At 37.9% G+C, this 27,186-nt stretch overlaps 1 protein-coding gene across 1 annotated transcript in view; it reads left to right on the top strand.

The window, feature by feature from the left end:
* The window catches only part of gabrb3 (gamma-aminobutyric acid type A receptor subunit beta3), a 150,803-nt gene that overhangs the window by 112,226 nt on the left and 11,391 nt on the right, over nt 1-27,186 (top strand). The window contains exons 5-8 of the mRNA XM_061887978.1: nt 3,657-3,877; nt 10,171-10,253; nt 13,214-13,351; nt 19,759-19,911. Coding sequence (XP_061743962.1) covers nt 3,657-3,877; nt 10,171-10,253; nt 13,214-13,351; nt 19,759-19,911 — 595 coding nt within the window. The remainder of the gene's footprint in view (nt 1-3,656; nt 3,878-10,170; nt 10,254-13,213; nt 13,352-19,758; nt 19,912-27,186) is intronic.

Raw genomic sequence — 27,186 nt, 5'->3', positions numbered from 1 at the left:
ATATATATATATATATATATATATATATGTATAAAGGTCGGTCCACTCACTCACTTACTCACTCACTCACTCACTCACTCACTCACAAATATTTAAACATCACAGAAAGAAAAACTAGTGTTGAGAAAAAGGGGTGAGGAAGGATGTAAATAATGCAATACATATAATATATTGAAGTACTCCATGTACAGTACACACATATTGAAGTACTCCATGTAGGGTGCAGTACAGATATACTGAAGTACTCAATGTACAGTACACAAATATTGAAGTACTCCATGTACAGCATAGTACACACATAATGAAGTACTCCATATACAGTACACACATATTGAAGTACTCCATGTACAGTACACACATATTGAAGGACTCCATGCACAGCATAGTACACTAATTAAAGTACTCCGTGTACAGTACACATATATTTAAGTACTCCATGTACAGTACATAAATATTGAAGTACTCCATGTACAGTACATAAATATTGAAGTACTCCATGTACAGTACATAAATATTGACATACTCCATGTACAGTACACATATATTTAAGTACTCCATGTACAAGTACACATATATTGAAGTACTCCATGTACAGTACACACATAGACATACTCCATGTACAGTACACATATATTTAAGTACTCCATGTACAGTACATAAATATTGAAGTACTCCATGTACATCATAGTACACACATATTAAAGTACTCCATGTACAGCATAGTACACACATATTAAAGTACTCCATGTACAGTGCAGACATATTGAAGTACTCCATGTACAGTACACACATATTGAAGTACTCCATGTACAGCATAGTACACACATATTGAAGTACTTCATGTACAGTACACATATATTGAAGTACTCCATCGTACAGCATAGTACACACATATTGAATTACTCCATGTACAGTACACACATTTTGAAGTACTCCATGTACATCATAGTTCACACATATTAAAGTACTCCATGTACAGCATAGTACACACATCGAAGTACTACATGTACAGTACACATATATTGAAGTACTCCATGTACAGTACACATATATTGAAGTACTCCATGTACAGCATAGTACACTAATTGAAGTACTCCATGCACAGTACACAATTAAAGTACTGCATGTACAGTACACACATTTTGAAGTACTCTATGTACATCATAGTTCACACATATTAAAGTACTCCATGTACAGCATAGTACACACATCGAAGTACTACATGTACAGTACACATATATTGAAGTACTCCATGTACAGCATAGTACACATATATTCAAGTACTCCATGTACAGTACACACATATTGAATTATTCCATGTACAACATAGTATATACATATTGAAGTACTCCATGTACAGTACACACATATTGAAGTACTCCATGTACAGCATAGTACACACATATTTAAGTACTCCATGTACAGCATAGTACACACGTATTGAAGTACTCGTTGTACAGGATAGTGCACACATATTGAAGTACTCCATGTACAGCATAGTACACACATATTGAAGTACTCCATGTACAGCATAGTACACACATATTGAAGTACTCCATGTACAGCATAGTACACACGTATTGAAGTACTCCATGTACAGCATAGTACACACATATTGAAGTACTCCATGTACAGCATAGTACACACATATTGAAGTACTCCATGTACAGTACACACATATTGAAGTACTCCATGTACAGCATAGTACACACGTATTTAAGTACTCCATGTACAGCATAGTACACACGTATTGAAGTACTCCATGTAGAGCATAGTACACACATATTGACGTACTCCATGTACAGCATAGTACACACATATTGAAGTACTCCATGTACAGCATAGTACACACATATTGAAGTACTCCATGTACAGGATAGTGCACACATATTGAAGTACTCCATGTACAGCGTAGTACACACATATTGAAGTACTCCATGTACAGCATAGTACACACGTATTGAAGTACTCCATGTACAGGATAGTGCACTAATTGAAGTACTCCATGCACAGTACACACATATTGAAGTACTCCATGTATATTACAGACATATTGAAGTACTCCATGTACAGTACACATATATTGAAGTACTCCATGTACAGCATGGTACACTAATTGAAGTACTCCATGCACAGTACACACATATTGAAGTACTCCATGTATATTACAGACATATTGAAGTACTCCATGTACAACATAGTATACACATATTGAAGTACAGCATAGTGCACACATATTAAAGTACTGCATGTACAGCATAGTACACACATATTGAAGTACAGCATAGTGCACACATAATAAAGTACTGCATGTACAGCATTGTGTACACATATTAAAGTACTGCATGTACAGCATAGTACACACATATTGAAGTACAGCATAGTGTACACATATTAAAGTACTGCATGCACAGCATAGTACACACATATTGAAGTACAGCATAGTGCACACATATTAAAGTACTGCATGCACAGCATAGTATACACATATTGAAGTACAGCATAGTGCACACATATTAAAGTACTGCATGCACAGCATAGTATACACATATTGAAGTACAGCATTGTGTACACATATTAAAGTACTGCATGTACAGCATAGTATACACATATTGAAGTACAGCATAGTGCACACATATTAAAGTACTGCATGCACAGCATAGTACACACATATTGAAGTACAGCATAGTGCACACATATTAAAGTACTGCATGCACAGCATAGTATACACATATTGAAGTACAGCATAGTGCACACATATTAAAGTACTGCATGCACAGCATAGTACACACATATTGAAGTACAGCATAGTGCACACATATTAAAGTACTGCATGCACAGCATAGTATACACATATTGAAGTACAGCATTGTGTACACATATTAAAGTACTGCATGTACAGCATAGTATACACATATTGAAGTACAGCATAGTGCACACATATTAAAGTACTGCATGCACAGCATAGTACACACATATTGAAGTACAGCATAGTGCACACATATTAAAGTACTGCATGTACAGCATAGTACACACATATTGAAGTACAGCATAGTGCACACATATTAAAGTACTGCATGTACAGCATAGTACACACATATTGAAGTACAGCATAGTGCACACATATTAAAGTACTGCATGTATAGCATAGTATACACATATTGAAGTACAGCATAGTGCACACATATTAAAGTACTGCATGTGCAGCATAGTACACACATATTGAAGTACTGCATGTACAGCATAGTATACACATATTGAAGTACAGCATAGTGCACACATAATAAAGTACTGCATACATACAGCATTGTATCCCTTAGGGCTCCAAAGTGAAAAGGAGGCAGATTGTAGTGCAAACAAACAAAAAAACAACAACATTTCCATCAGCACTTTTGGAGGGCAGCAAGCGTGAGTAACATTGCGCAGCAGTCAGCGTACTACACGTTGTACTACACGTTGTACTACACGTTGTACTACAGTACAGTGCGCAGTATACGGAGTACAAGATGTATTTGCTAACTTATTCAAGACAACATTAGCGGAGTCAGCGAGGCTAAAAAGCTTTTGTGATGGTCGATGGTGGAAGGGGACTATTAATGATTGATGTCTTCCTGCCGGCGCAGTAGTAGTAATCATCGTCCTGTGTCCGTCTGCAGGACTACACGCTGACCATGTACTTCCAGCAGTACTGGCGGGACAAGCGCCTGGCCTACCTGGGCATCCCCCTCAACCTGACCCTGGACAACCGTGTGGCCGACCAGCTGTGGGTGCCCGACACCTACTTCCTCAACGACAAGAAGTCCTTCGTGCACGGCGTCACCGTCAAGAACCGTATGATCCGACTGCACCCCGACGGCACCGTCCTCTACGGCCTGCGGTGAGCGCCACCAAGAAAGGACAAACAACTGTGGTTCCCTTTTGTTTACACACGTGCGTTCATCTGTTCCAGTGTCAAACTGTGACCTTCTTGAAACACTTTTATCAGGTCACATCCTAACATTCTTGACTGAAACTTGTTGTGTAGCTGTCGGTCCATTCGCATACACAATTTGTGTCAAGATATATCTGTCCATTCACATACATACATACATATATTTTCTACCGCTTATTCCCTTTTGGGGTCGCGGGGGGCGCCGGCGCCTATCTCAGCTAGAATCGGGCGGAAGGCGGGGTACACCCTGGACAAGTCGCCACCTCATCGCAGGGCCAACACAGATAGACAGACAACATTCACACTCACATTCACACACTAGGGCCAATTTAGTGTTGCCAATCATCCTATCCCCAGGTGCATGTCTTTGGAAGTGGGAGGAAATAATATAAAGAGATATGTCTGTCCATTCACATACATAAATAATATAAATATATGTCTGGCCAGTCATATACATAAAAAATATAAAGATATGCCTGTCCATTTACATAGAAACATAATGTAAAGATATGTCTGTCCATTCACATACATAAATAATATAAAGATATATCTGTCCATTCACATACATCAATAATATAAAGATATGTCTGGCCAGTCATATACATAAAAAATATAAAGATATGCCTGTCCATTTACATAGAAACATAATGTAAAGATATGTCTGTCCATTCACATACATAAATAATATAAAGATATATCTGTCCATTCACATACATAAATAATATAAAGATATGTCTGGCCAGTCATATACATAAATAATATAAAGACATGCCTGTCCATTTACATAGAAACGTAATGTAAAGATATGTCTGTCTATTCATATACATAAATAATATAAAGATATGTCTGTCCATTCACATACATAAATAATATAAAAATATGTCTGGCCAGTCATATACATAAATAATATAAAGATATGCCTGTCCATTCACATAGAAACATAATGTAAAGATATGTCTGTCCATTCATATACATAAATAATATAAATATATGTCTGTCCATTCACATACATAAATAATATAAAGATATGTCTGGCCAGTCATATACATGAATAATATAAAGATATGCCTGTCCATTCACATAGAAACATAATGTAAAGATATGTCTGTCCATTCATATACATAAATAATATGTATATTATTTATGTACATGAATATGGACGGACATATTATTTATGTCTGTCCATTCACATACATAAATAATATAAAGATACGTCCGTCCAGTCACATACATAAACAATATAAAGATTTGTCTATCCATTCACTTACACAATTCATATAAATATATGTCTGTCCATTCACATACATAAATAATATAAAGATATGTCTGACCAGTCATATAGAGTACGTAAATGATTTAATATGTCTGTCCATTCACATATAAAAGTAATGTAAAGATATGTCTGTCCATTCACATACATAAATAATATGAAGATACATCAGTCCAGTCACATACATAAACAATATAAACATATGTCTGTCCATTCACTTACAGAATTCATGTAAATATATGTCTGTCCATTCACATACATTAATAATATAAAGATATGTCTGGCCAGTCATGAACATAAATAATATAAATATGTCTGTCCATTCCCATTGAAAAGTAATGTAAAGATATGTCTGTCCATTCACATAGAAAAGTAATGTAAAGATATGTCTGTCCATTCAAATACATAAGTAATATAAAGATACGTCTGTCCAGTCACATACATACATAAACAATATAAATATATGTCTGTCACTTCACTTACACAATTCATGTAAATATATGTCTGTCCATTCACATACATTAATAATATAAAGATATGTCTGGCCAGTCATATACATAAATCATATAAATATGTGTCCGTCCATTCACATCGAAAAGTAATGTAAAGATATGTCTGTCCATTCATGTACATAAATAATATAAAGATATGTCTGTCCATTCACATACATAAATAATATAAAGATACATCTGTCCAGTCACATACATAAACAATATAAAGATATGTCTGTCCATTCACTTACACAATTGATGGAAAGATATGTTTTTCCATTCATATATTTAAATAAGATAAAGATGTGTGTCTATTCACATTCACAATTAAGGTAGATATGTCTGTTCATTCGAATACATAAATAAGATAAAGATATGTCTGCCTAATCACATAAACAAATAATATAAAGATATATCTATCCGTTCATCTACACAAATACTGCAAAGATATGTTTGTCTGTTCACTTGTGCACATAATGTAAAAATATGTCCGTCCAGTCACATAAATAAATAACGTAAAAATATTTATGTCCATTCACATATACAAATAATATAAAGATATGTCCGTTCATTCACAGACACAGGTAACGTAAGTAAATGTTGGTCCATTCACATACAGGTACTGTAAGGATATGTTGGTCCATAATACACATTTAAGGTAAAGCAATGTCAGTCCATTCACATAAAAAGTTAATGTAAATATAAGTATGTCCATCCACATACACAATTATTGTAAAGATATGTAAGTCCATTCACATAAACAGACAATGCAAACATACAAAATTAACATGCATGTAAGTCCATTCACATACACCATTAACATAAAAATATGCCAGTCCATACACATATAAAATTAACGTCTATATATATATATAAATATATCTATATCTATATCTATCTCTCTCTCTCTCTCTCTCTCTCTATATATATATATATATATACATATCTCAGTCCATTAATGTACAAAGTTAATGTATACGTAAGTAAGTCCATTTACACAATTCTTGTAAAGATATGTTGGTACTTTCACATACAAAATTAAATAAGGATATGTCGGTCCATTCACATAAACACAATCTAAAGATATGTCAGTATGTTCACATACATATTTCATGAATATATATGTAAGTCCATTCACATACACAGTAAATTAAAGATAAGCCAGTCTATTTACATATAGAATTAACGTCAATATATGTAAGTCTATTCACATACAGTTTACGTAAAGATATGCCATTCACATAAACAAATAATATAAATATGTGTCATTATAATTACATATAAAATTAACGTCAATATATGTAGGTCTATTCACAGACAAAATTCACATAAAGATGTGGTGGTCCATTCACATACACAGGTACAGTACAGATATGTCGGTGTATTCACATACACATTTAATGTAAAGCAACGTCAGTCCGTTCACATACACATTTAATATAGAGCAATGTCAGTCCGTTCACATACAAAGTTAATGTAATTCTTGTAAAGATATGTTGATACTTTCACATACAAATTAAATAAAGATATGTCGGTTTATCCACATAAACAAATAATGTGAAGATATGGCAGTCTATTCACAGACACAGTTTAAGTAAAGATATGCCAGTGTCCATCCATCCATTTTTCTACCGCTTGTCCCTTTCGGGGTGCTGGAGCCTATCTCAGCTGCCAGTATTTTCACATATAAAATGTATGTAGATACGTGTAAGTCCATTCACATAAACAAATAATATAGAAATGTGTCATTATAATTACATATAAAATTAACGTCAATGTATGTAAGTCTATTCACAGACAAAATTCACGTAAAGATGTGGTGGTCCATTCACATACACAGGTACAGTACGGATATGTTGGTGTATTCACATACACATTTAATGTAAAGCAATGTCAGTCCGTTCACATACACATTTAATGTAAAGCAATGTCAGTCCGTTCACATACAAAGTTAATGTAATTATTGTAAAGATATGTTGATACTTTCACATACAAATTAAATAAAGATATGTCGGTTTATCCACATAAACAAATAATGTGAAGATATGTCAGTCTATTCACAGACACAGTTTAAGTAAAGATATGCTGTATCCATCCATCCATCCTTCCATCCATTTCTACCGCTTGTCCCTTTCGGGGTGCTGGAGCCTATCTCAGCTGCCAGTATATTCACATATAAAATGTATGTAGATATGTGTAAGTCCATTCACATAAACAAATAATGTAAATATGTGTCATTATAATTACATATAAAATTAACGTCAATATATGTAAGTCTATTCACAGACAAAATTCACGTAAAGATGTGGTGGTCCATTCACATACACAGGTACAGTACAGATATGTTGGTGTATTCATATGCACATTTAATGTAAAGCAATGTCAGTCCGTTCACATACACATTTAATGTAAAGCAATGTCAGTCCGTTCACATACAAAGTTAATGTAATTCTTGTAAAGATATGTTGATACTTTCACATACAAATTAAATAAAGATATGTCGGTTTATTCCCATAAACAAATAATGTGAAGATATGCCAGTCTATTCACAGACACAGTTTAAGTAAAGATATGCTGTATCCATCCATCCATCCATCCATCCATCCTTCCATCCATTTCTACCGCTTGTCCCTTTCGGGGTGCTGGAGCCTATCTCAGCTGCCAGTATATTCACGTATAAAATGTATGTAGATATGTGTAAGTCCATTCACATAAACAAATAATGTAAATATATGTCATTATAATTACATATAAAATTAACGTCAATATATGTAAGTCTATTCACAGACAAAATTCACGTAAAGATGTGGTGGTCCATTCACATACACAGGTACAGTACAGATATGTCGGTGTATTCACATACACATTTAATGTAAAGCAACGTCAGTCCGTTCACATACACATTTAATGTAAAGCAATGTCAGTCCGTTCACATACAAAGTAAATGTAATTCTTGTAAAGATATGTTGGTACTTTCACATACAAATTAAATAAAGATATGTCGGTTTATTCCCATAAACAAATAATGTGAAGATATGCCAGTCTATTCACAGACACAGTTTAAGTAAAGATTTGCCAGTATCCATCCATCCATTTTTCTACCGCTTGTCCCTTTCGGGGTGCTGGAGCCTATCTCAGCTGCCAGTATTTTCACATATAAAATGTATGTAGATATGTGTAAGTCCATTCACATAAACAAATAATTTAAATATGGGTCATTATAATTACATATAAAATTAACGTCAATATATGTAAGTCTATTCACAGACAAAATTCACGTAAAGATGTGGTGGTCCATTCACATACACAGGTACAGTACAGATATGTTGGTGTATTCACATACACATTTAATGTAAAGCAATGTCAGTCCGTTCACATACACAATTAATGTAAAGCAATGTCAGTCCGTTCACATACAAAGTTAATGTAATTCTTGTAAAGATATGTTGATACTTTCACATACAAATTAAATAAAGATACGTCGGTTTATCCATATAAACAAATAATGTGAAGATATGTCAGTCTATTCACAGACACAGTTTAAGTAAAGATATGCTGTATCCATCCATCCATCCATTTCTACCGCTTGTCCCTTTCGGGGTGCTGGAGCCTATCTCAGCTGCCAGTATATTCACATATAAAATGTATGTAGATATGTGTAAGTCCATTCACATAAACAAATAATATAAATATGTGTCATTATAATTACATCTAAAATTAACGTCAGTATATGTAAGTCTATTCTCAGACAAAATTCACGTAAAGATGTGGTGGTCCATTCACATGCACAGGTACAGTACAGATATGTTGGTGTATTCACATACACATTTAATGTAAAGCAATGTTAGTCCGTTCACATACAAAGTTAATAGAATTCTTGTAAAGATATGTTGATACTTTCACATACAAATTAAATAAAGATACGTCGGTTTATCCACATAAACAAATAATGTGAAGATATGTCAGTCTATTCACAGACACAGTTTAAGTAAAGATATGCTGTATCCATCCATCCATCCATCCTTCCATCCATTTTACCGCTTGTCCCTTTCGGGGTGCTGGAGCCTATCTCAGCTGCCAGTATATTCACATATAAAATGTATGCAGATATGCGTAAGTCCATTCACATAAACAAATAATGTAAATATGTGTCATTATATTCACATATAAAATTAACGTCAATTTTATTATTTGTAAGTCTATTCACAGACAACGTTAAAATAAAGATACGCCGGTCTATTCACATCTGTCTGTCCTTTCGCATACAAGTGTAAACATTGCACGTCTTCAGTTCACTCGCACTCCCCTGTGTCGGCGTCACAATTTTTCAACAAGCCAAAGAAAAAGCAAAAGGCGGGCCGCTGTTTCCAAGTGTGCTGCAATGCTGGCGTGCTAGTGAGAGTGGCGCCCCCTGCTTGACACCAACGAGCAATACATTTCTTTATATTTTTTTTATCTGCGCGTTTCTCCCCTCACAGAATCACCACCACGGCCGCCTGCATGATGGACCTGAGGAGATACCCGCTGGACGAGCAGAACTGCACGCTGGAGATTGAGAGCTGTGAGTCCACACACACACACACACACACACACACACACACACACACACACACACACACACACACACACACACACACACACACACACACACACACACACAGTAGCGATCGGGCACCCTCATTAACGGGGATGAAATGTGTGCCATCCATAAAGCGCCGACCCCTCCCATCCTTTACAAGGCTGTAAGCGCGTGTCTGTACGCGACACGATTTACATGTGCTGCAATCAGCGTTTCCGCGCTCATAAATCAGCCGCCTGCCATCGGGCCTCCCGCACGTACTCCAGTGATTCATTTCCACGCGTCGTACGCTCGTCAAGCCACGAGCTCAGGGTCTTTTTCATCCATTTTTAACTGAGGAATGAGTGCGTGACCCGACAAACTGTATGCAAATGGAGCCACCACCGTAAACAACACAAATAATGGATGTCGTGGCTTCGCGCGAAATGAAACAAAAGCAGCAAACCTCTGTAAGTCTAGTCACTCTCTACATATGACGGAAACCTCTGTTTGTCCATTCACATACACACTTAATATGAAACTAAATTATCATATCAGCAGCCTTTCACATACGCACATGATGCAAACATCTGTAAGTTTGTCCACACTACACACAATGTAGACATCTGTTTGTCCATTCACATACACACACAATATAAAACAAAATGATCATATCAGCAGCCTTTCACATACGCACATGATGCAAACCTATGTAAGTCCATCCACACTCTACACATAATGTAGACATCTGTTAGTCCATTCACATACACACTTAATATGAAACAAAACGATCATATCAGCAGCCTTTCACATACGCACATGATGCAAACCTATGTAAGTCTATCCACACTCTACACATAATGTACACATCTGTTAGTCCATTCACATACACACTTAATATGAAACAAAACGATCATATGAGCAAACTTTCACATACCCACATGATGCAAATATATGTAAGTGTATTCACGCCCCACACATGACGTAGACATATGTTTGTCCATTCACATAAACACTTAATATGAAACAAAACAACCAATGAGCAGCCTTTCATATATGCGCGTGATGCAAAACTATGTAAGTCTATTCACACTGTACACGTGACATAGACATCCGTTTGTCCATTCACATACACACTTAATATGAAACTAAATGATCATATCAGCAGCCTTTCACATACGCACATGATGCAAACCTCTGTAGGTTTGTCCACACTACACAAAATGTAGACATCTGTTTGGCCATTCACATACACACACACAATATGAAACAAAATTATCATATCAGCAGCCTTTCACATACGCACATGATGCAAACCTATGTAAGTCCATCCACACTCTACACATAATGTAGACATCTGTTTGTCCATTCACATACACACTTAATATGAAACAAAACGATCATATGAGCAGCCTTTCACATACCCACATGATGCAAATATATGTAAGTGTATTCACACCCCACACATGACGTAGACATATGTTTGTCCACTCACATACACACTTAATATGAAACAAAACGATCATATGAGTAGCCTTTCACATACCCACATGATGCAAATATATGTAAGTGTATTCACACCCCACACATGACATAGACATATGTTTGTCCATTCACATACACACTTAATATGAAACAAAACAACCAATGAGCAACCTTTCATATATGCGCGTGATGCAAAACTATGTAAATCTATTCACACTGTACACGTGACGTAGACATCAGTTTGTCCATTCACATACACACTTAATATGAAACTAAATTATCATATCAGCAGCCTTTCACATACGCACATGATGCTAACCTCTGTAAGTTTGTCCACACTACACATAATGTAGACATCTGTTTGTCCATTCACATACACACACACACAATATGAAACAAAATGATCATATCAGCAGCCTCTCACATACGTACATGATGCAAACCTATGTAAGTCTATCCACACTCTACACACAACGTAGACATCTTTTAGTCCATTCACATACACACACAATATGAAACAAAATGATCATAGGAGCAGCCTTTCACATACGCACATGATGCAAACCTATGTAAGTGTATTCACACCCCACACATGACGTAGACATATGTTTGTCCATTCACATACACACTTAATATGAAACAAAACAACCAATGAGCAGCCTTTCATATATGCACGTGATGCAAAACTACGTAAGTCTATTCACACCCCACACATGACGTAGACATATGTTTGTCCATTCACATACACACTTAATGTGAAACAAAACAACCAATGAACAGCCTTTCATATATGCGCGTGATGCAAAACTATGTAAGTCTATTCACACTGTACACGTGACGTAGACATCCGTTTGTCCATTCACATACACACTTAATATGAAACAAAACAACCAATGAGCAGCCTTTCATATATGCGCGTGATGCAAAACTATGTAAGTCTATTCACACTGTACACGTGACGTAGACATCCGTTTGTCCATTCACACACACACTTAATATGAAACTAAATTATCATATCAGCAGCCTTTCACATACGCACATGATGCAAACCTCTGTAAGTTTGTCCACTCTACACATAATGTAGACATCTGTTTGTCCATTCACATACACACACACACAATATGAAACAAAAGGATCATATGAGCAGCCTTTCACATACCCACATGATGCAAATATATGTAAGTGTATTCACACCCCACACATGACGTAGACATACGTTTGTCCATTCACGTACACACTTAATATGAAACAAAATAACCAATGAGCAGCCTTTCATGTATGCGCGTGGTGCAAAACTATGTAAGTCTATTCACACTGTACACGTGACGTAGACATCCGTTTGTCCATTCACATACACACTTAATATGAAACAAAACAGTCATATGAGCAGCCTTTCATATATGCGCGTGATGCAAACCTATGTAAATCCATTCACGTACACACGATACATGTGTTCAATGTGTTGCTTCACGCTTCAGACGGCTACACGACCGACGACATCGAGTTCTACTGGAAAGGAGGCGACACAGCGGTGACGGGCGTGACGCGAATCGAGCTCCCGCAGTTCTCCATCGTGGACTACAAACTAGTCTCCAAGAACGTGGTCTTCTCCACCGGTAAAGCACTTTGCGTTTGTCTTTGGAAGTTTGCATTTTAATGTTAAAATGCTAGAATGCTATTGTTCGTATGCTAACTGTTAGCATGTATGAAGTACCAAGTCATATGATTCTGAGGTGTTTGGCTGCAAACTTGGCAAACTATAGTTAGCATGCTAATGTCAGTTAGCATATATCAAGTCCCAAGTCCCAAGTCAATTAACTCTGAAGGGTTTGCCTACAAAATTGGCCCAAAAAGTTAGCATGCTAGAATGCTACTGTTAGCATGCTTACAGTTAACGTGTCAAGTACCGAGTCATACGACTTTGAAACGTAAAAATTAGCTTTGAAAAAATATGCATGCTAACATTAGCATGCAAACAGTTAACGTGTGTCAAGTACCAAGTCATATGACTTAGTGTTCAGCTGCACAATTGGCTAAGAAAGATAGCATGGTAATGGTAGCATGCTAATGTCAATATGCTAACAGTTGGCATGTATGAAGTACCGAGGTGTTTGGCTGCAAACTTGGCAAACTATAGTTAGCATGCTAATGCCAGCACCCAAACAGTTAGCATGTATCAAGTCCCAAGTCAATTAACTCTGAAGGGTTTGCCTACAAAATTGGCCAAAAAAGTTAGCATGCTAGAATGCTACTGTTAGCATGCTTACAGTTAACGTGTGTCAAGTACCGAGTCATACGACTTTGAAGCGTAAAAATTAGCTTTGAAAAAATATGCATGCTAACATTAGCATGCAAACAGTTAACGTGTGTCAAGTACCAAGTCATATGACTTAGTGTTCAGCTGCACAATTGGCTAAGAAAGTTAGCATGGTAATGGTAGCATGCTAATGTCAATATGCTAACAGTTGGCATGTATGAAGTACCAAGTCATATGATTCTGAGGTGTTTGGCTGCAAACTTGTCTAACTAAAGTTAGCATGCTAATGTCAGCACCCAAACAGTTAGCATATATCAAGTCCCAAGTCAAGGGTTTGCCTACAAAATTGGCCCAAAAAGTTAGCATGCTAGAATGCTACTGTTAGCATGCTTACAGTTAACGTGTGTCAAGTACCGAGTCATACGACTTTGAAGCGTAAAATTAGCTTTGAAAAAATATGCATGCTAACATTAGCATGCAAACAGTTAACGTGTGTCAAGTACCAAGTCATATGACTTAGTGTTCAGTTGCACAATTGGCTAAGAAAGTTAGCATGGTAATGGTAGCATGCTAATGTCAGTATGCTAACAGTTGGCATGTATGAAGTACCAAGTCATATGATTCTGAGGTGTTTGGCTGCAAACTTGTCTAACTAAAGTTAGCATGCTAATGTCAGCACCCAAACAGTTAGCATATATCAAGTCCCAAGTCAAGGGTTTGCCTACAAAATTGGCCCAAAAAGTTAGCATGCTAGAATGCTACTGTTAGCATGCTTACAGTTAACGTGTGTCAAGTACCGAGTCATACGACTTTGAAGCGTAAAAAATAGCTTTGAAAAAATATGCATGCTAACATTAGCATGCAAACAGTTAACCTGTGTCAAGTACCAAGTCATATGACTTAGTGTTCAGCTGCACAATTGGCTAAGAAAGTTAGCATGGTAATGGTAGCATGCTAATGTCAATATGCTAACAGTTGGCATGTATGAAGTACCAAGTCATATGATTCTGAGGTGTTTGGCTGCAAACTTGTCTAACTAAAGTTAGCATGCTAATGTCAGCACCCAAACAGTTAGCATATATCAAGTCCCAAGTCAAGGGTTTGCCTACAAAATTGGCCCAAAAAGTTAGCATGCTAGAATGCTACTGTTAGCATGCTTACAGTTAACGTGTGTCAAGTACCGAGTCATACGACTTTGAAGCGTAAAATTAGCTTTGAAAAAATATGCATGCTAACATTAGCATGCAAACAGTTAACGTGTGTCAAGTACCAAGTCATATGACTTAGTGTTCAGTTGCACAATTGGCTAAGAAAGTTAGCATGGTAATGGTAGCATGCTAATGTCAGTATGCTAACAGTTGGCATGTATGAAGTACCAAGTCATATGATTCTGAGGTGTTTGGCTGCAAACTTGGCAAACTATAGTTAGCATGCTAATGTCAGCACCCAAACAGTTAGCATATATCAAGTCCCAAGTCAATTAACTCTGAAGGGTTTGCCTACAAAATTGGCCCAAAAAGTTAGCATGCTAAAATGCTACTGTTAGCATGCTTACAGTTAACGTGTGTCAAGTACCGACTCATACGACTTTGAAGCGTAAAAATTAGCTTTGAAAAAATAGGCATGCTAACATTAGCATGCAAACAGTTAACGTGTGTCAAGTACCAAGTCATATGACTTAGTGTTCAGCTGCACAATTGGCTAAGAAAGTTAGCATGGTAATGGTAGCATGCTAATGTCAATATGCTAACAGTTGGCATGTATGAAGTACCAAGTCATATGATTCTGAGGTGTTTGGCTGCAAACTTGGCAAACTATAGTTAGCATGCTAATGTCAGCACCCAAACAGTTAGCATATATCAAGTCCCAAGTCAATTAACTCTGAAGGGTTTGCCTACAAAATTGGCCCAAAAAGTTAGCATGCTAGAATGCTACTGTTAGCATGCTTACAGTTAACGTGTGTCAAGTACCAACTCATACGACTTTGAAGCGTAAAAATTAGCTTTGAAAAAATATGCATGCTAACATTAGCATGCAAACAGTTAACGTGTGTCAAGTACCAAGTCATATGACTTAGTGTTCAGCTGCACAATTGGCTAAGAAAGTTAGCATGGTAATGGTAGCATGCTAATGTCAATATGCTAACAGTTGGCATGTATGAAGTACCAAGTCATATGATTCTGAGGTGTTTGGCTGCAAACTTGGCAAACTAAAGTTAGCATGCTAATGTCAGCACCCAAACAGTTAGCATATATCAAGTCCCAAGTCAATTACCTCTGAAGGGTTTGCCTACAAAATTGGCCCAAAAAAGTTAGCATGCTGGAATGCTACTGTTAGCATGCTTACAGTTAACGTGTGTCAAGTACCAAGTCATATGACTTAGTATTCAGCTGCAAAATTGGCTAAGAAAGTTAGCATGGTAATGGTAGCATGCTAATGTCAATATGCTAACAGTTCATGTATGAAGCACCAAGTCATATGATTCTGAGGTGTTTGGCTGCAAACTTGGCAAACTAAAGTTAGCAAGCTAATGTCAGCACCCAAACAGTTAGCATATATCAAGTCCCAAGTCAGTTAACTCTGAAGGGTTTGCCTACAAAATTGGCCCAAAAAGTTAGCATGCTAGAATGCTACTGTTAGCATGCTTACAGTTAACGTGTGTCAAGTACCGAGTCATACGACTTTGAAGCGTAAAAATTAGCTTTGAAAAAATATGCATGCTAACATTAGCATGCAAACAGTTAACGTGTGTCAAGTACCAAGTCATATGACTTAGTGTTCAGCTGCACAATTGGCTAAGAAAGTTAGCATGGTAATGGTAGCATGCTAATGTCAATATGCTAACAGTTGGCATGTATGAAGTACCAAGTCATATGATTCTGAAGGGTTTGGCTGCAAAAATAGCTTAAAAAGTTAGCATGCTAGTATTATTACGTTAGCAGGCTTACAGTAAACGTGTGTCAATATGCTAACAGTTGGCATTTGTCAAGTACCAAGTCGTATGACTCTGAAGCGTCGGCAGGTAAAATGAGCTATAAAAAATGTACATGTTAATGTTAGCATGCTAACAGTTAACGTGTGTCAAATACCAAGTCATATGACTCTAGAGTATTCAGCTGCAAAATTGCCAAAGAAAGTTAGCATGCTAATGGTAGTATGCTAGTTTGCTAATGTCAATATGCCAACATTTGACATGTGTCAAGTACCAAGTCATTTGACTCTGAAGTGTTTGGATGCAAAATTGACTAAAGAAATTAAGCATGCTAGAAAGCTAATGTCAGCATGCTAACAGTTAACGTGTGTCAAATACCAAGCTATAGCGTCAGAATGTAAAATTAGCTTTTAAAAAATGTGCATGTTAACAGTTAACGTGTGACAAGTAACAAGTCATATGACTCTAGAGTGTTCAGCTGCAAAATTGGGCAAATAAAGTTGGCATGCTAATTTCATAATGCTAACAGTTGGCATGTGTCAAGTACCAAATCATATCACTCTGAAGCATCGGCATGTAAAATCAGCTTTAAAAAAATGCGAATGCTGATGTTAGCATGCTAACAGTATGTATCAAGTCATATAACTCTAAAGTGTTCAGCTGCAAATTTGGCTAAGAAAGTTAGCATGCTAATGGTAGTATGCTAGTTTGCTAATGCCAATTTGCTAACAGTTGGCATGTGTCAAGTACCAAGTCATTTGACTCAGAAGTGTTTGGATGCAAAATTGGCAACAAAAAAAAAGTTAGCATGCTAGAAAAAGCTAACGATGACACACAGAGCATCGAAATGTAAATTTTGGTTTTAAAAAGGTGCATGCTAATGTTAGCATGCTAACAGTTAACTCTGTTAACAGTTGATTCTGAGATATTTGGCTTCAAAATTGGCACACAAAAAAAGTTAACATGTTAATGGTAGTATGGTAATCTAAGCATGCTAACGGTTAGCATGTGTCAAGTGCCAAGTCATTTGACTCAGAAGTGTTTGGATGCAAAATTGGCAAAAAAAAAAAAAAAGTTAGCGTGCTAGAAAAAGCTAACGATGACACACATTAACTGTTAGCATGCTAACTACCAAGTAATATGACTCTGAAGTGTTTGGCTGCAAAATTGCCTAAACAAAATAGCATGCTAGAAAAAGCTAACGATTGCATGCTAACAGTTAATGTGTGTCAACTACCAAGTAAAATGACTCTGAAGTGTTTGGCTGCAAAATTTCCTGAACAAAATAGCATGCTAGAATGCTAATGCTAGTATGTTGACAGTTTGTGTTTGTTAGGTACCAAGTCACATGAATCTAGAGCGTCGAAATGTAAATTTTGGTTTTAAAAAGGTGCATGCTAATGTTAGCATGCTAACAGTTAACCCTGTTAAAAGTTGATTCTAAGATATTTAGCTTCAAAATTGGCACAAAAAAAAGTTAACATGTTAATGGTAGTATGGTAATCCAAGCATGCTAACAGTTAGCATGTGTCAAGTGCCAAGTCATTTGACTCAGAAGTGTTTGGATGCAAAATTTGCACAAAAAAAAAAAAGTTAAAATGCTAGAAAAAGCTAACGATAGCATGCTAACAGTTAATGTGTGTCAACTACCAAGTAATATGACTCTGAAGTGTTTGGCTGCAAAATTGCCTAAACAAAATAGCATGCTAGAATGCTAATGCTAGTATGCTGACAGTTAGTGTTTGTTAGGTACCAAGTCACATGAATCTAGAGCGTCGAAATGTAAATTTTGGTTTTAAAAAGGTGCATGCTAATGTTAGCATGCTAACAGTTAACTCTGTTAACAGTTGATTCTGAGATATTTGGCTTCAAAATTGGCACACAAAAAAAGTTAACATGTTAATGGTAGTATGGTAATCTAAGCATGCTAACAGTTAGCATGTGTCAAGTGCCAAGTCATTTGACTCAGAAGTGTTTGGATGCAAAATTGGCGAGAAAAAAAAAAGTTAGCATGCTAGAAAATGCTAACGATGACACACATTAACTGTTAGCATGCTAACTACCAAGTAATATGACTCTGAAGTGTTTGGCTGCAAAATTGCCTAAACAAAATAGCATGCTAGAATGCTAATGCTAGTATGCTGAGAGTTAGTGTTTGTTAGGTACCAAGTCACATGAATCTAGAGCGTCGAAATGTAAATTTTGGTTTTAAAAAGGTGCATGCTAATGTTAGCATGCTAACAGTTAACCCTGTTAACAGTTGATTCCGAGATATTTGGCTTCAAAATTGGCACACAAAAAAAGTTAACATGCTAATGGTAGTATGGTAATCTAAGCATGCTAACAGTTAGCATGTGTCAAGTGCCATATGACTCGGATCTGTTCCGCTGTGAAATTGTCCAAAAAAAAGGTAGCATGGTAATGTTAGCATGTATGTGTCAACTGCCAAGTTGTATGAGTCTGAGGCTGCAAAATTTGGCTAAAACAGTTAGCATGCTATTGTTAGCAACGCTTGATTGATGTATTGTTTTGGTTTTAGCATCTTTAATGTATCAAAGGGGGGCCCCGCATCCTTCCAGGTGTATTCATGTGGCCCTCGCTGGAAGAACTTTGGACTATCCAGCCTCCGACTCCAAATTGTGTGACGTCAGCGTTTTTTCAAGCGCTACGTTTACGCTAATGAGGCGTCGCGCCTTGCTAACTTCGCGAGAAGGCACATCAACAGCCCAGCCGCTGTGGCGGTTTAGCGTAGCGACGCCCGCCGTGTGTGAGATTGTGAGTGGCTGTCACGCTAATTAGAGAAACGCTAACAGTGACGTGTTGATTACGCGCAGGTGCCTATCCTCGCCTGTCGCTCAGCTTCAAGCTGAGGAGAAACATCGGCTACTTCATCCTGCAGACGTACATGCCCTCCACCCTCATCACCATCCTGTCCTGGGTCTCCTTCTGGATCAACTACGACGCCTCGGCCGCCAGAGTAGCTTTAGGTAGGACTTCATGCACAGCCGAACATGCTAAAGTGCAGCCAAACATGCTTATGTGCAACAAAACATGCTAAAGTGCATCCAAACATGCTAATGTGCAGCCAAACATGCTAATTTTTGGTCAAACATGATAGTGCTCATGCTAAGGCTAACATGCTAATGTACATCCAAACATGCTAATGTGCATCCAAACATGCTAATGTGCACCCAAACATGCTAGCGCTTATGCTAAGGCTAACATGCTAATGTGCACCCAAACATGCTACCCCTTATGCTAAGGCTAACATGCTAATGTGCATCCAAACATGCTAATGTGCATCCAAACATGCTAATGTGCACCCAAACATGCTAGCCCTTATGTTAAGGCTAACATGCTAATGTACATCCAAACATGCTAATGTGCACCCAAACATGCTAGCGCTTATGCTAAGGCTAACATGCTAATGTACATCCAAACATGCTAATGTGCACCCAAACATGCTACCCCTTATGCTAAGGCTAACATGCTAATGTGCATCCAAACATGCTAATGTGCACCCAAACATATTACCCCTTATGCTAAGGCTAACATGCTAATGTGCATCCAAACATGCTAACCCTTATGCTAAGGCTAACATGCTAATGTACATCCAAACATGCTAATGTGCATCCAAACATGCTAATGTGCACCCAAACATGCTCATGTGCAACAAAACATGCTAAAGTGCATCCAAACAGGCTAATGTGTAGCCAAACATGCTAATTTTCAGTCAAACATGCTAGCACTCATGCTAAGCTAACATGATAATGTACATCCAAACACACGACTTCATGCACAGCCAAACATACTAAAGTGCAGCCAAACATGCTTATGTGCAACAAAACATGCTAAAGTGCATCCAAACAGGCTAATGTGTAGCCAAACATGCTAATTTTCAGTCAAACATGCTAGCGCTCGTGCTAAGCTAACATGATAATGTACATCCAAACATGCTAATGTGCAACCAAACATGCTAATTCGCATCCAAACATGCTAATGTGCATCCAAACATGCTAGAGCGCATCCAAACATGCTAATGTGCATCCAAACATGCTAGCGCTCATGCTTAGGCTAACATGCTAATGTGCATCTAAACACGCTAATGCGGATCCAACCACGCTAATGTGCATCCAAACATGGTAATGTGCAGCCAAACTTGCTAGCGCTCATGCTTAGGCTAACATGCTAATGTGCCTCCAAACATGCTTATGTGCATCAAAATATGCTAATGTGCATTTAAACACACTAAAGCGCATCCAAACATGCTAATGTGCATCCAAACATGCTAGCGCTCATGCTTAGGCTAACATGCTAATGTGCATCCAAACACGCTAATGCGAAGCCAAACATGCTAATGTGCATCCAAACATGCCTAAAGTGCATCCAAACATGGTAATGTGCAGCCAAACATGCTAGCGCTCATGCTTAGGCTAACATGCTGATGTGCATCTAAACACGCTAATGCGCATCCAACCACGCTAAAGTGCATCCAAACATGGTAATGTACAGCCAAACATGCTAGCGCTCATGCTTAGGCTAACATGCTGATGTGCATCTAAACACGCTAATGCGCATCCAACCACGCTAAAGTGCATCCAAACATGGTAATGTGCAGCCAAACTTGCTAGCGCTCATGCTTAGGCTAACATGCTAATGTGCATCCAAACATGCTTATGTGCATCAAAATATGCTAATGTGCATTTAAACACACTAAAGCGCATCCAAACATGCTAATGTGCATCCAAACATGCTAGCGCTCATGCTTAGGCTAACATGCTAATGTGCATCCAAACACGCTAATGCGAAGCCAAACATGCTAATGTGCATCCAAACATGCCTAAAGTGCATCCAAACATGGTAATGTGCAGCCAAACATGCTAGCGCTCATGCTTAGGCTAACATGCTGATGTGCATCTAAACACGCTAATGCGCATCCAACCACGCTAAAGTGCATCCAAACATGGTAATGTGCAGCCAAACATGCTAATGTGCAACCAAACATGCTAATTCGCATCCAAACATGCTAATGTGCATCCAAACATGCTAGAGCGCATCCAAACATGCTAATGTGCATCCAAACATGCTAGCGCTCATGCTTAGGCTAACATGCTAATGTGCATCTAAACACGCTAATGCGGATCCAACCACGCTAATGTGCATCCAAACATGGTAATGTGCAGCCAAACTTGCTAGCGCTCATGCTTAGGCTAACATGCTAATGTGCATCCAAACATGCTTATGTGCATCAAAATATGCTAATGTGCATTTAAACACACTAAAGCGCATCCAAACATGCTAATGTACATCCAAACATGCTAGCGCTCATGCTTAGGCTAACATGCTAATGTGCATCCAAACACGCTAATGTGCATCCAAACATGCCTAAAGTGCATCCAAACATGGTAATGTGCAGCCAAACATGCTAGCGCTCATGCTTAGGCTAACATGCTGATGTGCATCTAAACACGCTAATGCGCATCCAACCACGCTAAAGTGCATCCAAACATGGTAATGTACAGCCAAACATGCTAGCGCTCATGCTTAGGCTAACATGCTGATGTGCATCTAAACACGCTAATGCGCATCCAACCACGCTAAAGTGCATCCAAACATGGTAATGTGCAGCCAAACATGCTAGCGCTCATGCTTAGGCTAACATGCTAATGTGCATCCAAACATGCTTATGTGCATCAAAACATGCTAATGTGCATTTAAACACACTAAAGCGCATCCAAACATGCTAAAGCGTATCCTAACATGCTAATGTGCATCCAAACACGCTTAAGTGCATCCAAACATGCTAAAGCGCATCCAAACACGCTAAAGCGCATCCAAACACGCTAAAGCGCATCCAAACATGCTTATGTGCAACCAATCACGCTAATGTGCATCCAAACATGCTAATGTGCATCCAGACACGCTAATGTGCATCCAAACACGCTAATGTGCATCTAAAAATGCTAATGTGCATCCAAACTTGCTAAAGTGCATCCAAACATGCTAAAGTGCATCCAAACATGCTAATTTGCAACCAAATATGCTAGCGCTCATGCTAAAGATAACACGCTAATGTGCATCTAGACATACTAATGTGCATCCAAACACGCTAAAGCGCATCCAAACATGCTAATGTGCATCCAAACCTGCTAATTTGCAGCCAAACATGCTAAGGCTAACATGATAAGGCTAACATGCTAATGCGCATCCAAAAATGCTAATGCGCAGCCAACATGCTAATGTGCAGCCAAACATGCTAAATTGCATCCCAACATGTTAATGTACAGCCAAACATGCTAGCGCTTATGCTAAGGCTAACATGCTAATGTGCAGCCAAGCATGTTAATGTGCATCCAAACATGCTAATGTGAAGCCAAACATGCTAGCGCTCATGCTAAGGCTAACATGCTAATGTGCAGCCAAACATGCCAGCGCTCATGCTAAGGCTAACATGCTATGGGTGAGAACTACTTTGCACAAAACAAAGCAAAACACTACAGTAAGACACTGTTCTCTCCTTTCACAAACACATCATGTAAACACATCTATCCATTCACATACACACACAAGCTAGACATTTGTCTGTCCATTCACGTAACTATTGTCACGATTTGTCCGTCCATTCACATGCACATTGAATTCAAGCATGTGTGTGTACATTCACTTGCACACAGTGTAAACATGTCTGTCCATTCACACATACACACACAAGCTAGACGTGTCTGTCCATTCACGTAACTATTGCAAATATCTGTCCGCCCATTCACATGCACACACTGAATTCAAGCATGTGTGCGTCCATTCACTTGCACACAGTGTAAACATGTCTGTCCATTAACACATACACACAATGTAGACATTTGTCTGTCCATTCACGTAACTATTGCAAAAATCTGTCTGTGCATTTACATATGCACACTGAATCAAAGCATGTGTGCGTCCATTCACTTGCACACAGTGTAATCATGTCTGTCCATTCACACATATACACAAACTAGACAGTTGTCTGTCCATTCACATAACTATTGTAAAGATCTGACCGTCCATTCACATGCACACTGAATTCAAGTATGTGTGTGTCCATTCACAGAGTATACATGTTTGTCCATTCACATATGCTGTCCGCACATAATTCAAACTTGTCCGTCCATTCACATGTTCCAACATTGTTAGAACATCTGTCTGTCTATTCACACGCACACTCATACAGTATTTAGACCTGTCCGTCTATTCACATATCCCAACATAATTAGAATGACTAGAACATTTGTCCGTCTAGTCACATACCTTTTGTAAATATTTTCCTGTTTATTCACATAAACACTGAATTCAAGCATTTGTATGTCCATTCACATGTCCACAGAACATGCATGCTTATCCGTTCAATTATACAGTACACACACACAATTCAAACTGGTCTGGCCATTCACATATATAAATATATTTAGATATGTTTGTCCATGCACATATTCCAACATTGTTAGAACATCTGTCTGTCCATTCACGTGTGCACACATATTTAGACATGTATGTCCATTCACATATATCAACATAATTAGAACATTTGTCTGTCTGTTCACATACCTATTGTAAATATGTTTCTGTTTAATCTGATACACACTAAATTCTAGCATGTGTATGTCTATTCACATGCACACACATACAGTATTTAGACTTGTCCGTCAATTCACATATCCCAACATAATTAGAATGACTAGAACATTTGTCCGTCTAGTCACATACCTTTTGTAAATATTTTCCTGTTTATTCACATAAACACTGAATTCAAGCATTTGTATGTCCATTCACATGTCCACAGAACATGCATGTTTATCCGTTCAATTATACAGTACACACACACAATTCAAACTGGTCTGGCCATTCACATATATAAATATATTTAGATATGTTTGTCCATCCACATATTCCAACATTGTTAGAACATCTGTCTGTCCATTCACGTGTACACACATATTTAGACATGTATGTCCATTCACATATATCAACATAATTAGAACATTTGTCTGTCTGTTCACATACCTATTGTAAATATGTTTCTGTTTAATCAGATACACACTAAAATCTAGCATGTGTATGTCTATTCACATGCACACAGAGGATGCATGTTTGTCCATTCACTTATACAGTACACACACAATTTAAATTGGTCCTTCCATTCACACATACTCACATATTCATACACGTCTATCCATTCGCATACTCCAAAATTGTTAGAACATGTCTGTCTATTCCCATACCTATTGTAAATATCTGTCTGTCCATTCACATGTACACACATAATTGCCAGTTTATTTACATGCACACTAGATTCAAGCATTTGTATGCCCATTCACAGAGTATCCATGTCCGTCCATTCACATATACACACATTTAGACATGGTTGTCCATTCACAAATTCTAACGTCGTTAGGTCATCTGTCTTCACACACCTATCAAAAAACATCTGCCTGTTTATTTGCATGCACAATGAATTCAAGCATGTGTCTTTCCATTTATATGCACACAAGGTAAACATGTCTGTCCATTCACATATACAGGTATACACATCATTTGGACATGTTTCTGTCTATTCACATATACACACATAAATGAGGCATTTGTCTGTCCGTTCAAAAACACACACTTTTTTTTAGACATGTCTGTCCATTCACACATTCCAACATTGTTAGAAAGTATGTATGTCCATTCACATACCTATCGTAATTATCTGCCTGTTTATTTGCTAACACACAGAATTCAAACTTTTTTTTTTCCATTTACCTGCACAGAAGGTATATTGTATGTCTATTACTACACACATACACAAGGTAAACACGTTTTTCCATTCACATACACAGCACACACGCATTTTCACACACACAAATCAAAGACATGCCGGTCCATTAAACACGCATATATCAGATATGTGTCTGTATATTCGCATAAACATGTATCATTTAGGCCTCTGTATATCCATTCATATGAATAAATGGGTTGTACTTGTTTAGCGCTTTTCTACCTTCGAGGTACTCAAAGCGCTTTGACACTACTTCCACATTCACACACACATTCACACACTGATGGAGGGAGCTGCCATGCAAGGCGCTAACCAGCACCCATCAGGAGCAAGGGTGAAGTGTCTTGCTCAGGACACAACGGACGTGACGAGGTTGGTACTAGGTGGGGATTGAACCAGGGACCCTCGGGTTCCGCACGGCCACTCTTCCACTGTGCCACGCCATCCCATAAACACACATCATTTAGACCAGGGGTGCCCATTACGTCGATCGCGAGCTACCAGTCGACCGCGGGGGGTGTGTCAGTCGATCTCCAGCCAGGCTTTTAAAAAAAATAGACCTAAAAATTAGTGATCATCAATCTTCACCAAGACGTCACTTAAATGACATTCACGGTACCGGAGGGTCTTGTGAGATGACGCTGGCTGCTGCAAGATCATTATTATGAAAATATGACCGAGAGGAAGGCGAGAAACACTTTTTCTTTCAACAGACTCTCGCGCCGTACCTTCCGTCAAAACTCTAAAGGCCGACTGCACATTTCCTATCTTCACAATAAAAGCCCTGCTTCATGCTGCCTGCGCTAACTAAATACAGAGTCTCGGAAAACTGGCGTGCACAAGCGATCCCTCAGAAAGCTGGCGTGCACATCACTTGTGCACGCCAGCTTTCCGAGACTCTTATTTTGTTAGCGCAGGCAGCATGAAGCAGGGCTTTTATTGTGAAGATAGGAAATGTGCAGTCGGCCTTTAGAGTTTTGACGGAAGGGACGGCGCGAAAGTCTGTTGAAATAAAAAGTGTTTCTCGCCTTCCTCTCTGTCATTTTTTCATAATAATGAACTGGCAGCAGCCAGCGTCATCTCACAAGACCCTCGGGTGCCGTGAATGTCAATCAAGCAAGCTACGGAATTTGCCGCCAATGTTTTTCTTGTAAAGTGTATGGAAGCTGGATGAATTAGATACCAAAAAGCAACCACTTTCATGTGGTATTGTACAGAAAGGACAACTTTTTCTCTCCTCCATTTGAAAATGTGGGCGTTATCATCATTACTGTCTGATTCCAATCAATGCAAGTCATCAGAATCAGGTAATACACCAACTTATATTCTTGTCTTCGTGAAAGAAAGACATCTATATGTGTTACACATGCTTGTATTATCATTAAACACATTTAACTTGTTTACAAAAATGCCTCTTTCATAAATAAATAAATATAAATGATATATATAAATGAGGTAGATCCCC

This window comes from Nerophis ophidion, linkage group LG26 (genome assembly GCF_033978795.1).
Source record: "Nerophis ophidion isolate RoL-2023_Sa linkage group LG26, RoL_Noph_v1.0, whole genome shotgun sequence".
NCBI classification, from domain to species: Eukaryota; Metazoa; Chordata; class Actinopteri; order Syngnathiformes; family Syngnathidae; genus Nerophis; species Nerophis ophidion.
Note: the sequence above shows the minus strand (reverse complement) of the source record. Positions and strands in the feature narration are given on the sequence as shown.